General features: G+C 35.4%; 1 protein-coding gene across 3 annotated transcripts in view; it reads left to right on the top strand.

Annotated features, from left to right (window-relative positions):
• The window catches only part of atp10d (ATPase phospholipid transporting 10D), a 60,759-nt gene that overhangs the window by 32,915 nt on the left and 12,207 nt on the right, over window positions 1-15,637 (top strand). For all 3 annotated transcript variants that reach the window (XM_088915695.1, XM_088915703.1, XM_088915699.1), the window contains 8 exons: window positions 1,185-1,316; window positions 3,220-3,332; window positions 3,833-4,085; window positions 5,994-6,220; window positions 6,912-7,097; window positions 10,758-11,382; window positions 12,236-12,342; window positions 12,801-12,927. In XM_088915695.1, the coding sequence (XP_088771821.1) occupies window positions 1,185-1,316; window positions 3,220-3,332; window positions 3,833-4,085; window positions 5,994-6,220; window positions 6,912-7,097; window positions 10,758-11,382; window positions 12,236-12,342; window positions 12,801-12,927 (1,770 nt within the window). The remainder of the gene's footprint in view (window positions 1-1,184; window positions 1,317-3,219; window positions 3,333-3,832; window positions 4,086-5,993; window positions 6,221-6,911; window positions 7,098-10,757; window positions 11,383-12,235; window positions 12,343-12,800; window positions 12,928-15,637) is intronic.

Genomic DNA, 15,637 nt, shown 5'->3' with positions numbered 1-15,637 from the left:
CCGTCAGTCCTGGTACAGCAGGATAACCCTGTTCTCCAACAGTGCACTTCAACCTTGTTGGGCCTGGCAAACAAAATTTACACCCTAGGAATGTAAGAGCTTTTGAGTCTGTCCGGCAAGCACCTACTTTCCCTTACCTTCAGGCTTGTTGTGATAGCCTTCACTGCTTCCCTCACCTTCAACAGGTTGTTGGGACCCCTTTCTACATATCATGCAGTCTCCCTGTCCACCAACCGTGGTGTCCCTCAGTATAGCCTAAACTGTATTTTTCAAAGCCCTCTCATTTGCTGAGTCTCCCGGACCTATAAGCCAGCTCAACCTATTGCTATTGAGAACTCCCTCGGGAGCTCTCACATTCCTGGCTGTTCTCAAGCACATTCCAGTTAATCTAAGGGAGTGGCCAGTTCCACATAGATCCTATTCTATATGCTCATCTCACTCATATACAATTTCATGTCATCTGGATGTCAATTATTCAATTAGCCCAGTTGTGTTGTGTGGTTCATTTTACCTGTCTATTCTCATTATTGGGTGGCTTTCTTCCAAAGCCACCTCTCACTTCTTCACGATATTGCTGAAAGTGCATATAACATAAAATCTTAAAGTTTAATGCATGTAAAGATAAAGTGAAACACACAATCTCAGTCTTTTACTGCAATCAATTATCTACATACAATTATGTAACATTTTAAATGAAAAGCACACAATTCTCTTTACTGATAAGAAGAAAATAGTAATTATATCATGAAATTAAAGAATATGGTATTAAGTTAATTTTTTTCTTAAAAAGAAACAGTATGCTTTTTAAAAGTATTCTTCGTAGAAAGTTTCAAAACGCAATCCTAATCAAGTAAGTTCAGTGAACTGCTAAATGTTTTAATTAGTTTGGAGTTGTGAAAACTCACAATAATAATTAAAAAGTTTCTAAGGGATCTAGTTGCTGTGTTTATGTAGAGTCCAGCTAGGGACTGATTGTAAGTTTCTCAGCTTAAATGCATTAAAAAATTAAAATCTACCCCACATTTCAATAATCAAGAATTACATTTTATTAAAACAAAGAAGATGCCAAAAATGTGATGTGTCAATTGCAAGACATTCATCAAAGTAGTCATATTAATTTGGAAAACATGAGTTTTAGGAATTGTAGCTGATATTCACTGGAGCTGTTCATTTTTATTTTTAAGGGCATGAGACCAAAGCAATGAAGAATAACAGCGGCCCTCGGTATAAACGGAGCAGACTGGAGAGAAGACTGAATGTTGATGTCCTTTGGAGTGTTGTTCTGCTTTTCCTAATGTGCCTCACTGGAGCTATAGGTATGCTAAAGCACCTATATTAAGATCATTAAGATAAGGGTATGCTGAATTTAGCCTTAATTGCTGTAATTTTGTGTCAGCGTTGGGGAAAATGTGGCTCCATATGGATATAGTTTGGGAAAATGTGAGGTAGGTCTGTCAGTAAAATCAAAAGTGTAATCAGTAATTAAATTAATTTGTAAGCATTTGATTTAACAGTTACTTTTTCAGCATTTGTTCAAGAAAGAAAAAAAAATAACTTTTGAGTTTGATGTGACAGGTTACAAAATAATGCCTCATTTTAGAGCATGAGAGGCACTTTTTTCAGGAACTTACTTTTGAGTTGTCCAAAACTTATATTTGGACATCTTGTTTTTCCATTTCGATAATTGTTGACTTTTGAGTTGGCCTGAAGTCAAATTCATTTTGAACAACTACAGTAAGATAAATACAAGATATAATGACTTCAGGATTTTTGTTCATAAAAGCCTAAGAAAGCAATAGCTTCCAGTTCTTTATATCCTGTAAGTCAGTTGTTTGGTTGCTAGTATCTCATTGATCCAAACTTCTTATCTATGTGTTTTCTGAAAGAATCCAAGCAACATAACCTCATAGCTTGTTCCAGACTCCAATAAATATTTTTATAAATGATTGCCTCCAGTTCATTTTCAATGGCACTGATGTAATATCTGTGATGCTAAACAGATAACAGTACCGATATGCATTCTGCAATACTTATGCCATATTTATGTGATGTTAAATCAATATGCTGTAGCTCACAGTTTTCAAGTATTTTTCTAGAGGGTATTTTTAGGGTCCTTGTGGTGATAATAATAATAATGATAATGTTTCTTTATTAGCCCTATACAGTTTCTTGCATTAGGAATTCATCTTTTTGCATACCCCAGCTTTTTCTCCATGAGACACAGACACACAGACAGGGAGAGAAGCTTGAGGTCAGAGCGCAGGGTTAGGCATTGTACGGCGCCCCTGGAGCAGTTGGGGTTAAGGGCCTTGCTCAGGGGCCCAACGGAGTAGGATTCCTCTGCCTGCCGCGGGATTTGAAATGGCAAACTTCCAGTCACAGGCGCAGATCCTTAGCCACAGAGCTGAGGATACTGTATGTACCCTTACATTTTTTAACTGTGTATTTTAGTTTCAGCTGTCCACTCCAAAATACCACTCCATCCATCCGTCCATCTATTAATGGCAAACAATAGGTATAAGCCAGGATATGCCCTGGACAGGATGTCCAGTCTATCACATGGGCAGATGCACAGACACGCACACGCTCGCACCTAGGGACAACTTGAGTTGAGTACCACCACTTTACAACTGAAATACAAAAGTTTTGATAGATAGATACTTTATTGATCCCGTGAGGGAAATTGCAGAATCTTATCTTGTTTTGTAACAAGATAATGAATTGATTGTACATGCAGAACAACAATTGCTAGAAGACGTTCGAATTGTCTACTTTTTTTTTCCTTATGCAGTCTCCAGAGTGGAACGGAATGCAAAGTTACGGGGTGTGTCCTGAACTTTCATACCTTTATCTGTAGAGAAAGATATTCAAATTTTACACCAGGTCAAGTAGGACTTAATTATCCTGGGCATATTGTGTAACAGATAAACATGATCCTTTATTATCACATTTTCCCAACATGGAAACAAATTCAGTTTGAGGCAGAGGTTACTAGCATGTTTTAAGAATGGTTAGCCCTGTGGCTGAATTGGAACGTGCTCTCAGAATACAGCTGATAAAATCTCTGAGCCTGCTCAAATTTGGAAAGCAAGATGGATTGCAAATCGCATTCTTTTGACAGTATTGCAAAAGGGGTATTTTGTTTTAGAAAACAGATGTAGAGATTATGTAAATTAATTTGTTTTTTCTGTTTTAATTACTGCTTTTATTGTCATTAAGGTCATGGGATCTGGCTTAGTAGATTCAAGGATCCCCTATTTATTATTCCTGACGACACACCCCCTGTCCTGGCTGGATTCTACATGTTTTGGACAATGATAATTGTTCTACAGGTAAAATTTCAGGTTAAGGTTAAGCATAAGAAAAGCTGTGCTCTATTTCAGCTGAATTTCACTGTTGATATCACTTGTCAGCATTACACTATTTCTCTTATACAATGTTACAAAGTATTTGCTTCTAAATTAGTGCAGCTAAAAATATTCATTTTGTTGTACTAGTGAAACTAGCATATTTCTGCATGTAAAAATATGACAGGCTTTTGGCAAAATCATTATGGCATTTACATGTAACATTGAAAAGGCTACCATTATTAGGAAACTAAGTCAAATTAGGCTGTCAAATGAATATCACATTCATGGACATTCATGAATGTGTTATTAATTTGAGACTTCAGTCAGGGAGACTTTATATGTTTTTATATGGAAGTAAATATAAACTAGGTACTGTGAAACAGAGACTTCTTTTCATACTTCTATCTGAATTCATTCAGGTGTGGCCATTATTGTTTATTTCTGTCAATTGCTTCTTTGTTTCTCATTGTCTTATACTACAGGTGCTGATTCCAATTTCCCTCTATGTGTCCATCGAAATTGTCAAGCTTGGGCAGATCTATTTCATTCAGAATGATATTGACTTCTATAATGAAAAGCAAGACTCAACCATTCAGTGCCGAGCTCTAAATATAACCGAGGACCTTGGTCAGATTCAGTATGTCTTCTCTGACAAAACAGGAACTCTTACTGAGAATAAAATGGTGTTTCGTCGCTGCAGCATAGCAGGTGTGGAGTATCCCCATGATGAAAATGGTAGGTTCATTGTCCTCATAGATTAGCAAAAGTCTATTATTGAATTTACATATTTAACCAAAGGAAACTCTGAGCTTTTAAGTTACGATACCCTAATTGTCATGTTTTTTTTCACAGTCATGATCTCAAAGAACTTCACAATAAATCCTAAGGTGAATCAATAGTGTGCATTGATCAGGTATCATAATCTGGATTTAAACTTTGACTATAACTGTACAGTTGCTAACTCCCCTTATACTGGACCTTCAGTGTCAAAAGTGTGGACAGGGATTGATTTAATGTCTCATTTGAAAAGGGCACCTTATGCACTTAAGTGAAACTAGAAGCCACCCACAACGCTTCCAGCAATAACCTTCTTTTGAGACTTTTTATCCAAGCACTGACTAGCCCATATTTACTTTCTAAGATTACTTGGTTTCTTATAGAAGTGAATTGCTGCCACCAAGAAAAAAAAATCCAGAGTTATCTCGTAATTATGAATTAACAGATTATCTCTGAATTACGAGATGGCAATGATCATGTGTGTGTATGAGCAACCTTTTACAATGTTTCAATGACAGTACCTGCAAGCTATCGATAGGTTAGCTGGCACTGTGGGTTTAGTGTTCCTGACAATGTACATGCCACGAAATGTGCTGTCCTCTCAGGTTTATTCAGAATGAAATGTTACAGTTTGTACCTCGTGTAAACACAGTTTTAGAGAAGAAGGATCATCTCCAATTCCTGATGTTTCAGCATTTGTTATCCTAACATCCTCTTCTTTAACTTATTCATTACCATTAAAGCAGCAATCCCTTGACCATGGTGAAATTTGTGGGCTGTCTGTTATAACTTTATTGCAAACCTTACAACTTATTTATTGAATATACTGTATTTAATGATTTTGGATTTTTTTAAAATAAAACATACAACATAAAGCCCCCATGTTTATATACTACTTTTTATTTGTTTGTTTGAATGGGGTGGTGACACAAGCCAGTGAAACTGAATTGTAAAATTTAACTGCCGGTCCTGTAATATACAGTAGCTGTGTTACTGGAGGTAGTACCACTTATATTCCAAAAGGTGTAGTGATCAGTGATCATTAATCTCAAGCATTAAGGACTGCATTTTAAACACTGCCTGCAGTTAAATGTTCCTTACCAACATAGTTTATAAGGTAACCATTATTTTGTAATTTCCATGCTCCCATCTGCTGGTCCACCACCTCACTGTAGCAAACATAATTTTACTTTTATATCTTCTGTTCAAGTACTCATCATTTTCATACTTTCATATATCTTTAAAGATATAATAAAAACAAATTTCAAAAAGCTGGCAATAAGTAATAATAATTGTGCTAAAACACATTTCCAAGTACTTTTTAATGTGCACCAGATTTTAACTTATTATGTTTTGTCTATGCAGATCACCTTATCCAATTAGTTTTTAAAAATATTCAAAACAATTTTAAATAATATTTATTTTTGTCACAGGCCTCTAAAGCCTATTAAATAAAAATAAGAAAAGTCTTACATCTGATAAATTTAACATCTTGTCTTCTTTAACATAAAATTTAACATCATATAACGTGATAAATTTTATCTAAAATTAAAAATGTGGCTATAGTTCTGTGTTTTTTGTAGATCACATTTGTACAAATACTATAAAAATGTAAAAATACCAAAGAGAATTGGGAAATTATGAGAGAATGACAGTGACAAATTGCCCAACTGTGTTAAAGATGAAGTCAGTGTGTGGATGAAGTCCTTTACTTAATTTATTAAAATATATTTAAGAAATGCCTTATTTCACAAATTCCACGATTTTCTCTGCTGGAGTGCTCTTTTGAAACATTTTAAATTGAAATTGCTTTTACATAAGATAGTGGCATTTATACACTCAAAAACATTTGTTTTCTCTCTACAGCAAAAAGACTGGAGTTATATCAGGACCAGGATTTGGATGATGAGGCATACCAGAGTGTGAGGGCAAAATCCAAATCCAAATCCAGCCTAAAGTCCCGTAGCTGCAAGTCATTAAACTGCAACCGGAGCACCACCTCTCTCCACACACTTGCCTCCAGCAGCTCTGACCTCGCAGATGAGGAGGGGGACACACACAGCCCTCGCCATACTGCTTTCAGCAGCCGGATGGTAAGCCAGCTTTCATCTCGCTTAAATCCCTGTAGGGGGTGCAGGTGTCATTATAGTAGATGTCAAGTGCCTTGCTTGTTCACGATGATGCACTAATATTACACCTGGTTTCTACCATAGGACAAGAATTGGCTTTTGTCACCTAATTATTAACACAAAATCAGCTTATGTGAAATCTCTAAATACTGTTATGTTTTAATATAAATCCTTATGGTGCTCAAAAGCTGTCTTTGTGTAGAACCAGTTACAGAGGCTGATTTTTCACACAATACATATAATCTTGAGAAGTGTATACTAAAGAGCTATCTTAAACATAAAGATAAATGTATAAATCCCTTACCCACCATAAAAAGTGGACTTCTAACCACTTTATTCAAAACAGTGTCACTGGGGGGCCTCCTCTTACCACAGAAAGCAGTGGGCACTAGGCAGTATACATCCTAGATAGGACACGAGTCCATTGCAGAGCAGACACTCACAACAGGGCAGTTTTCCCAGAAGCCAATTAACCTACCAGTATGTCTTTAAACTGTTGGAGAAAACCTATGCAAAAACAGGGCGAACATAGAAAGTCCACACAGATAGCATCCCAGAAATTGAACCCAGCGCCCCAGTGCTGTGAGGTAGTAATGCTAACCACTGTACCACCCACATTGCAGTCATTGAAGCTTGTTTTATTGTTTCCTACAAGGAAAGAGATGTGGTGCCTGATGCTCAGCTCCTTAAGAAGTTCAACCAGATTGTCTCTCCCTCTGTAATGTTGGAGGATGCATCTGGAGATGGATCGCTGGAAATGACTTACATTGTAGACTTCTTTCTCGCCCTTGCCATTTGTAATACTGTTGTTGTATCATCACCAAACCAGCCAAGACATGTGGTAGGTACCCACATTAATTTTTGGGTTGAAGCTCAAGACTTAATTGAGTGCACCAAGTATTCATCAGTGTTCTCCTCTTTTGTTGACAGCATACAATCACAAACACCTTGTGTTACGTTATGCATTAATACACTTAGTTAAATGAGTATAGTTTATAAACCTGTACATTTTAAGTGTTGGTTAAATAATATTTCTAGATTTCAGGTTAATTAACTGAGTTCAGTTAAGGTATGCCAATACTAATGTCTTTTAACTAACAGATCAATATAATATTGTTACGAATAGGGAGCTACGAATCAGGAATTGACCAAGCAGTTTAGTCAAATTAATGAAGTAAAATTGTATTCATTCTTATAACTTAATTATTATAAATTCATGCTGTCTAGATTTTTTAAATTTCCTTTCTGCAAAATATACAATTTGATATAAATAAAGGGATTTCTTGCTAAATATTTTTCATTGGATTTTTGTGATGGGTGGAAGCTGAGTTTCCCATATTGATTGCCTTACACTAAAGGTTGGGAAAAAAAAGTTGGTATTATTTTGCTTTATTTACATAGCTGTCATTGAACCATGAGTCAAGTGAACATGGAGGAAGACAGAGATGATCAAAAGAAGACCTAATAATTTACTCATGTTAAACAAAATCACTGTTAAATTATTATATCAGCCGTATTAAAACATAAATATTAAACAGTAACCACATCATGCTTATTGAGGTCAGTAAGATAGCCTCCATAAGAATGAATCTAGCCTAAATACTGAAAAAGAAATAAGGAAGAAAGGTGAAGGAAGAAGAGAGGAAGCAAGGTACATGTGTGGAAGTATCTTATGTAGTTATAATGCATATGTAATGGTGACTTCTAATCACCCATTCATGTTAATAACAGAGATGACCAAAGATGTACTCAGACTAAAAAACTCTATGGTTCATACAGATTATGTGGGTCTTCTTTGGTGTTCTTCAAAAATAGCCTTTTTCATCACAAATTAAAACTTGTTTCAATCATTTGCTGAGTTGCACTATGCCTTCTTGCATCTCTACAATGAGATCTCCTTTAGATCAAATTTATCTTTTGTCCTATTAAAATGTGTGACCTCATTGACAGTAATTTAAATACAGGAAAACAATATCCATTACTCAAAACCTTCAAAATAAGGCAATCAAAATGGGAACCCCAAACAAGCTAATCCTAGATGAAACTTATCTGCCCTTACTTACTGCAGCAATACATTCTTCATAGATATATTATTATTATCATGTAACTGAAATGCTTATAGTCTGACCTTTGTCCACGGATACGGATACTTAAAAAAGTGTCTGAAAAACAGTTCAGAGAAAAAAGGTACATGAATAGTGGGATCAACAGTGTCACGACCAGCTGATGGTCAAGCCAAATTAAGACAGTACAGAGAAGGAATATTATGATGGATTAGTGTTCTGTCCAGTGATAGTATTGTCTTGTATTGTGTCTGGCTTTGTACCCTATAGTTCAGAAACAGGCATCAGCTTGCTGAGAACTTTACAGTGATAGGCAAATTACTGAAAATGGATGGATGGAGTTAGAAGCAACAAGTACAGAATTAGTGGCAGGTAGCACAGCAGTTTCTCTAGAATGTGCAGGATGGAATCCAGACCAAAATTAGGTAAGCAAAAGTCAGTTTTGTATGCAGTGTGTATATTTATAATAGTAGTTCAGATGGGTAGCTGCGTCAGCATTTGTCAGCATCCCCTGAAGAAGGCTCCATGGGCCGAAACGTTGTTTTTTTGTTTCTTCTCTTTTCAGCATGGAATAAACCTATTACTTGTTCCTTATTTATAATAGTTATAAATGGAAAACAATTAGCAATAAGTAAGTTTTACCCCTTGCAGTCCAATTGTTTTGCACCTGAAAGCCTGGTCAGGTCAGTTCTAAATTAATCTGGGGAAATATTGTCTGACCATATACTTTTGAAACTGAATAAAAGCAACTTTACTGCAACAAAACAGTCAGAAATAACAGACACCCAGAAAAATAAAATAAAATTATAAACAAAAAATTATTTTAACATAAATTTTCTGTTACTGTTCAACACAATATTCTTGAACTGAAGTGAAATAATAGTTAATGTTTTTATAATCTTGTTTCCAACTTTATATAAATAGCACAGCTGTATCAATTGTAACCTTTTTGCTATTAATATTGCTACAAATGGGGGGTTTTGAAAACAGTGAATTTCAGGAATTGAGTGGATTATTCAATAAGTAAAATAAATATTCCTAACCCCCATATTGTAAGCGATTTCTCCAGAATATACCTGAGCGGTTGGTATAATTAGAGGCATATGAATTTTTGGTTCTCTGGCACAGCTTTGGTGAAAAGAATAATAATCAAGGCACACTTGGCTAAACAAATGTTTATTAACAATGATAAGACAAACACTGTACCACACACAACAAAAAATACAACAAACAAGTTACTATATTTACAGTACGTACAGAAAAGCATTTCAGAGGCCTAACATCCTAATCATTGAGAAAACCCCAGACTGCAACTAAGTATTGTACTCTTAAATAATGGCTTATTTACAGATGCCAAAATAAGAGATAGACTGTCTTCTTAATAAATGTGATACAACTTGCAGTTACTTCTCTGCAAACCTGGATGCCACAAAATAAATCGGAGCCTATCTCTCTGTTCTAAAAATGCACCCACAAGCAGGAAAAAACATCTTTCCAAACCAAATTATTTTTTATCGGGAAACTCAAGTCCCTAAAAACATAGAATATCAAGTTCTCTCTAGAAAGGTGCAGTTACTTAGCTCCAATCAGGTTTTGTTTGGATGATCATGGAGTGGGGGCTCTTGTCTGGAGCAAGCTTCGAGTTCCAACTTCTCCTGACTCCTCTGTTGTGGTCTGACCTTCTTCCATTCCTCTCTTCTCTCTCTGTGTCTTCTCCCCTCTTCTCTTTAGTTTTAATGTGATATTATGTGGTGTGTTTCTGGACTGCTCATTATCAATCATTTACCCACAATTTAATTAACTAGGTAAGCAAAAGTAAACTTTCCAATCCATTTGAGCAGGGGGCTTCCTACATCTCAGCAAAAATCCCCTGGCAATGTGTATACTGCCTTGTGTTACAAATGTTATCTAAACTCTTAGATACTCCTCCTAGTCCCCTATAGCTGTAACAATATAATTTGAGGTTTAAAAAATCTTTAGGAAATGTTTGAAGAAACTCAAATGCAGTAATCAGTCACATTTAAATTAGAAATACTTTTGAATCATTGCGACACAGTGCATAATCAAATTTAGAACAAATAAATCAGAGATATTTGTTTTGCTATTTATATAAGATGAACTTTGCACAAGCACATGTTCGGCTTCATCTTAAGTTTGCTCTTCTAACTCATCAAGCAGTGATAAATTCACTTTACATTGGATTCTACGTAATCCTAATATAAGTAACTTTCTTAGTTTTTTTTTCCTTCTTCAGACAGCAAAGTACACCATAATGCATACCATAATATGTTACTCTGTGACTGCACTTTCACACATGTTGAGATTATACATATCAGATAATATCTGACAGAAGTGCAGGCTATCAGAAATGTTGTAAAACTGATTTAACAGTCCTACAGGTCACTTTTTAAATCATATGTGAATGTTGTTTTTTTCAGACCCAGATCCCTGATGTTTCCAGAAGTCCCCTAAAATCTCTGGAGGAGATCAAACAGCTGTTTCAGAGGTTCTCTGTTTCTCGGTTCAGCTCATTTTCACCCTCTAGTGGCAAGGGTTCTCCCACAGATAGTCCTAGCAGTTTCACAAGGAAGCTCAGATATTTCAGTAAAGTAAAGCCATCGTCGCCAAGCGTGCTCAAAGAAGAACAGCAGAATGTCGCAGGATCAGCTGTGGAAGACCAGTCTGATGGCAGCCAGTTTCTGAGTGATTTCACAAATCAGCCACAGGTCGAAGAAGCTGCTGGCAGCATCCTGTCTGATCCTGTGGCTATGCAGCCTGGTATTGATGAGCTGAATTATGAGGCAGAAAGCCCTGATGAAGCAGCATTAGTACATGCTGCAAGAGCTTACAAATGCACTTTACGCGCCAGGGCCTCTGACCAACTCACTGTAGAGTTACCTGGTGTTGGAAACTTGAACTTTCATCTTCTGCACATTCTGCCATTCGATTCTGTTAGGAAACGAATGTCGGTTGTGATCCGACACCCCATCACTAATCAAGTTGTGGTCTACACCAAAGGGGCTGATTCAGTTATAATGGATCTTCTTGGCAGCTCCCTTAAAGGTAAATATTTTCTCATAATGGAGGTATTGGAATGAGACATATTTGAAGTGTTACGGATTGAAGGGGTATATACTGATATGTTATACTATGTCATACACTAGACACAAAGAGACTATTGCCTAAGAAAACTGCTGTTTATTATTTATATACATACCTCTGGCAAAATGTAGAAGGTGTCACCCTTCTAGGCATAAGACAGCTTACACTAACACAATGTGTAGACATGATTGGACACCATCCCTGGTACAGAATGAATCCAAAAGAGGATGTCTGCTTTTCACAGAGAATAGGCAACAAACATTTATTGTGACTGGCACTGATGATGTGACCGTTTCCAGTTTTCTAGTCCATGTGCCACTGACCTGAACTGGGATACGATTTTCCATTAACTACAGCCCTCTATAGGCATAAATGTTTGTGATTAATTTTGATTTATGTGCAAAAGACAAAGATGTAGGGACCAAAGCAATCATGAACAATGTGATTTACTGTTTATGTTCAACATGAGTTATAAGTGCATCCAATAGTAATGCTATCTAGTTTTTCCCCTTCTATAATAAGCTCAAAATGTTTTCAGCCATACTTACACTTTGTTTACAGGGTGATTTGGCTTGCTTTAGAATAATATAGATAAATAATATTTCAGTTTTTTTTGGTTACCTCTTGTAATCATGCGATTATATGCTATCAGCCTGAGAGTGCATTTTACTGATTTCACTGTGTTGTGTGGCTTGAGTAATTAGTAGTGAAACAGTGTCATGTTTTACTTTTTCTAATACTGTAGATGTGTTTCTCATGAATTTAAATAAAATGCCTGTACTATCTTTTTAACGTGTATTAATTTTAATTTCAGATGATGTTCTGTCAGGAAAAGAGCAGAGAAAAATTAAAGAGCTCACACAAAAACATTTAGATGACTATGCTAAAGACGGACTGCGCACTTTATGTATAGCTAAAAAGGTACGTAATAGTACATTTGGTGAATATTGTTTTTTAGTATTTTAAGTTTTTTTATCTATAAATTGTGTTCATGTTCTTTGTAGCATTATGAAAGTTGAAGATGTTAAGGTTATGCTGTATAATAAATGAAAATGGCCACTCTTATGAGAACCTGAATTGTTGGTATATTGTATTGTTTTAAATACAATTTTGATATTGGAACATTGTGAAATGTTATTTTGAGGAGTCTTTATGAAGAAACGTGGTGGGGGAGTATCAGTGAGGAGGAAGGGGGGTGGGTGAAATGATTGGGGAAATATATTCATATTTTATCGAAAAACAAAACCAAAAGGATCACATGGAAAAGAAACGGGTATAAATGTGTTTATTAATTTAATTTTAGTTTTCTTAAGTGGGACAAGAATAGTGGAAATTAAATGACTAAAAGCGTTTATTAAAAAAACATCATTATTCAATAGGTCCTTCGTGAAGCTGACTATGAGGAGTGGTTGAAGCATCATTACTTGGCAGAAACCAGTATAGAAAACCGAGAGGAGCTCTTGATGCAGTCTGCATTTAAACTTGAAACAAATTTAATGCTGCTTGGTAAGTTGTTGCCACTGGCATAAGATAAAATGAAACGGGGATGCACTATGTACTTTTCCCACAAGTAACCCTCTTGTTTATCCCCTTGAGACTTTTTTTTTTGCTTGCCGAAATGTTTGAGAGTGTGCAGGTAGGTCTCGCTACCTCACAATACAAAATATGTATTGTTTCTTAATTTATCACACTTTGCTACAATCGGCAACAGGCAACTTTTTTTAAGAGTGTTCGAGACAATATACTCTGTATGTACCCAGCTATGCACCCAGATTAACTGATTCGCTTGAGTGACACATGGACAGGTGTTTAAATTTTTGTATGTGTTGTTCCAGCCATTGTTAATTTCCCTTTGTCTCATACAGTAATTTCAGAGTATATATGTCTTAGCATATACTTTATAGTACCAAGAAAAACTCTGTTAACTCCCTGTATTGGTCTGTACTATCTTCAATTGTAGACCTAAAATGTAATTAGATCTTCCTGATAGTCATATTAAAAGATAAACAAAACCTGATTAAACACATATGACAAATATATAAGATATATTCAGATTTAATTGACATAATGATTAAACAGTACATTTCCTTGTGTGAACTAGTATGTGATCCCTTAGATGCAATATCTGGTGGCACCTCCTTGAACAATGACTTCAACTAGACATTTCCTATAACTGTTCATCAGTATCTCATATTGCCTTTTATGTGTCGATGCTTTAAGTCATGATATTTGAGTATTTCCTTGCATGAGCAGCTGGCTCGTTTCTTGGCATAATATTTGGGGTTTAATTCTAAACTTTGTCCTTGCTAATTCAAAAATGTAAGATTTCATCTTCTTCAGTCATTATTTGGTAGATCTGCTCTTATGTTTAAGGTAATTATCTTGCTGACCAACTATTGGCTTAGCTCCTGTTGACAAATGGTGGGCTCATCATTCTCCCCCAAAATTTGCTGATGCAATTTCAAATGCTTGGTTTCATCAATGATGGCAAACTATCCAGGTCCTGAGGCAGGAAAGAAGTCCCAAACCATACTCCCATCACAATGCTTGATAGTCTGCACAAGGGTCTTCCTTGGAAGGCAGTGTTTTGTTTTTGACAAGCAATATGTTTGTGACCAAAGAGTTTAAATTTTGATTTCTGAGAGAGCCCTGCAGACTCTTAGATATTACACAGGGGTTTTCTGTGATTTGCTAGTTGACTTTCCAGGTTGCTCTTGGGCAGAACTTGACAGAACAACCATCATTGAATTTGTTCCATTAATAAACAATCTTGCAGTAGATGGATGGACCCCCAGGTGTTTAGAAATGATTTTTATAACCTTCTTCAAATTAATGAGCATCATATACTCTTTTTATGAGGTTGTCTAAAATCCCTTTTAACATGACATAAAATGTTTCCACTAAACTGTGTAGTGAACACCAAACTGACATTTTTTCTGATAGGACTGCCCAAACTCAGTTTTAATTTACTTGTTACTCATCTTAGACCCACCCAAATAATTAACCATCTGCTTCTAAGTACTCACTTAATTTAGCTAACTAAGGGTTCACTTATTTAACTTACACTGAATCAAATTAATTTCTTTTCTACTTCATACATCATTGTGTCTAAAAAAATAATTGAATTGGTTAATCTAAATAGCTCAGTGAAGTTGGCCCCCCTACAAACAGCACAAATGTTGAACCCACTGCCTTTGTGCCAGTTTTTGCTGGTGAAAGTAGCTTCCCAGCTACTTTCATTTCCAAGACATCCTTTGTCAGATAAATACGTGACCATGTAAGTGAACTTGACCAATAATAACACCATCAAGCACATTCAGACAGTTCAAGCACTGAATTATTGGATACGAGGATAACAGTCTGCAATTTAGTTTTTCTGTTTGGCAGAGGAAACTTCACAGAGCTAATCCAAACCCAAATTATTTTTAAAAACCTGGTTGGGACTAAACAATGTTATCATGGTAAAAAATGTATATTTCCTTAATTATTTTACAGGTTTACAAACTTTCTCTTAGTACTATATGTTTATAAATATGAAATTCAGAAAAACCTAAAAATAAAACATTACTTCATAGTCATTTACAAAATGAGCCCTTTGACAGTTTTCATCATGTAATCAGGTTTCAAAAGCATAAACATTCTGTCAGCTAGAAGTAAACTAATATGCGTGATGATGCATAAAATATGTGTCCCACCACTAAAAACATTCTTCCCTTCACATTGTAGATTAACGTAAAAAAATCATTAATAAAAAGTTAACACTGAATTTGTCAGGAATGCATCCTCTTGTAAACTATCTGTATTTTACACAAGGCAAAACACTTCAGTTGTCTGGTTATGGCTCTATAAACCATGCAGCATTACAGTATAGCTTTATTACATCTATCACAACTGAGTACATACAGTAATAGGTAATTAATAAATTCAATATAGTACAAGTAATATTTTATTTTGCTTTCCTATTTCATGTTTTTTTGTACTTCCTAAAAATGAACAAGCAGAAAACATCATTTTTTCTATTTGTGTATTGAACTTTCCAAATTGTCTTTGATAAAAAATACAGCCATTAACATAGCCATTCAACAGAATGGTTACAATTAGTATTTTATAATAATTCTTTGTCTTTAGGACTACTTTTATTCTTTCATGTACATTTTTTTTTAATTTTACAGTTTTGTAAATTTCTGATGTAAATTTTGAATTCCCTTTTGACTAA

The sequence above is a fragment of the Atractosteus spatula genome, chromosome 1, assembly GCF_055471065.1.
Source record: "Atractosteus spatula isolate fAtrSpa1 chromosome 1, fAtrSpa1.hap1, whole genome shotgun sequence".
Taxonomy (NCBI): Eukaryota; Metazoa; Chordata; class Actinopteri; order Semionotiformes; family Lepisosteidae; genus Atractosteus; species Atractosteus spatula.
The sequence above is the reverse complement of the archived record's forward strand: the minus strand, read 5'-3'. Positions and strand labels throughout refer to the sequence as shown.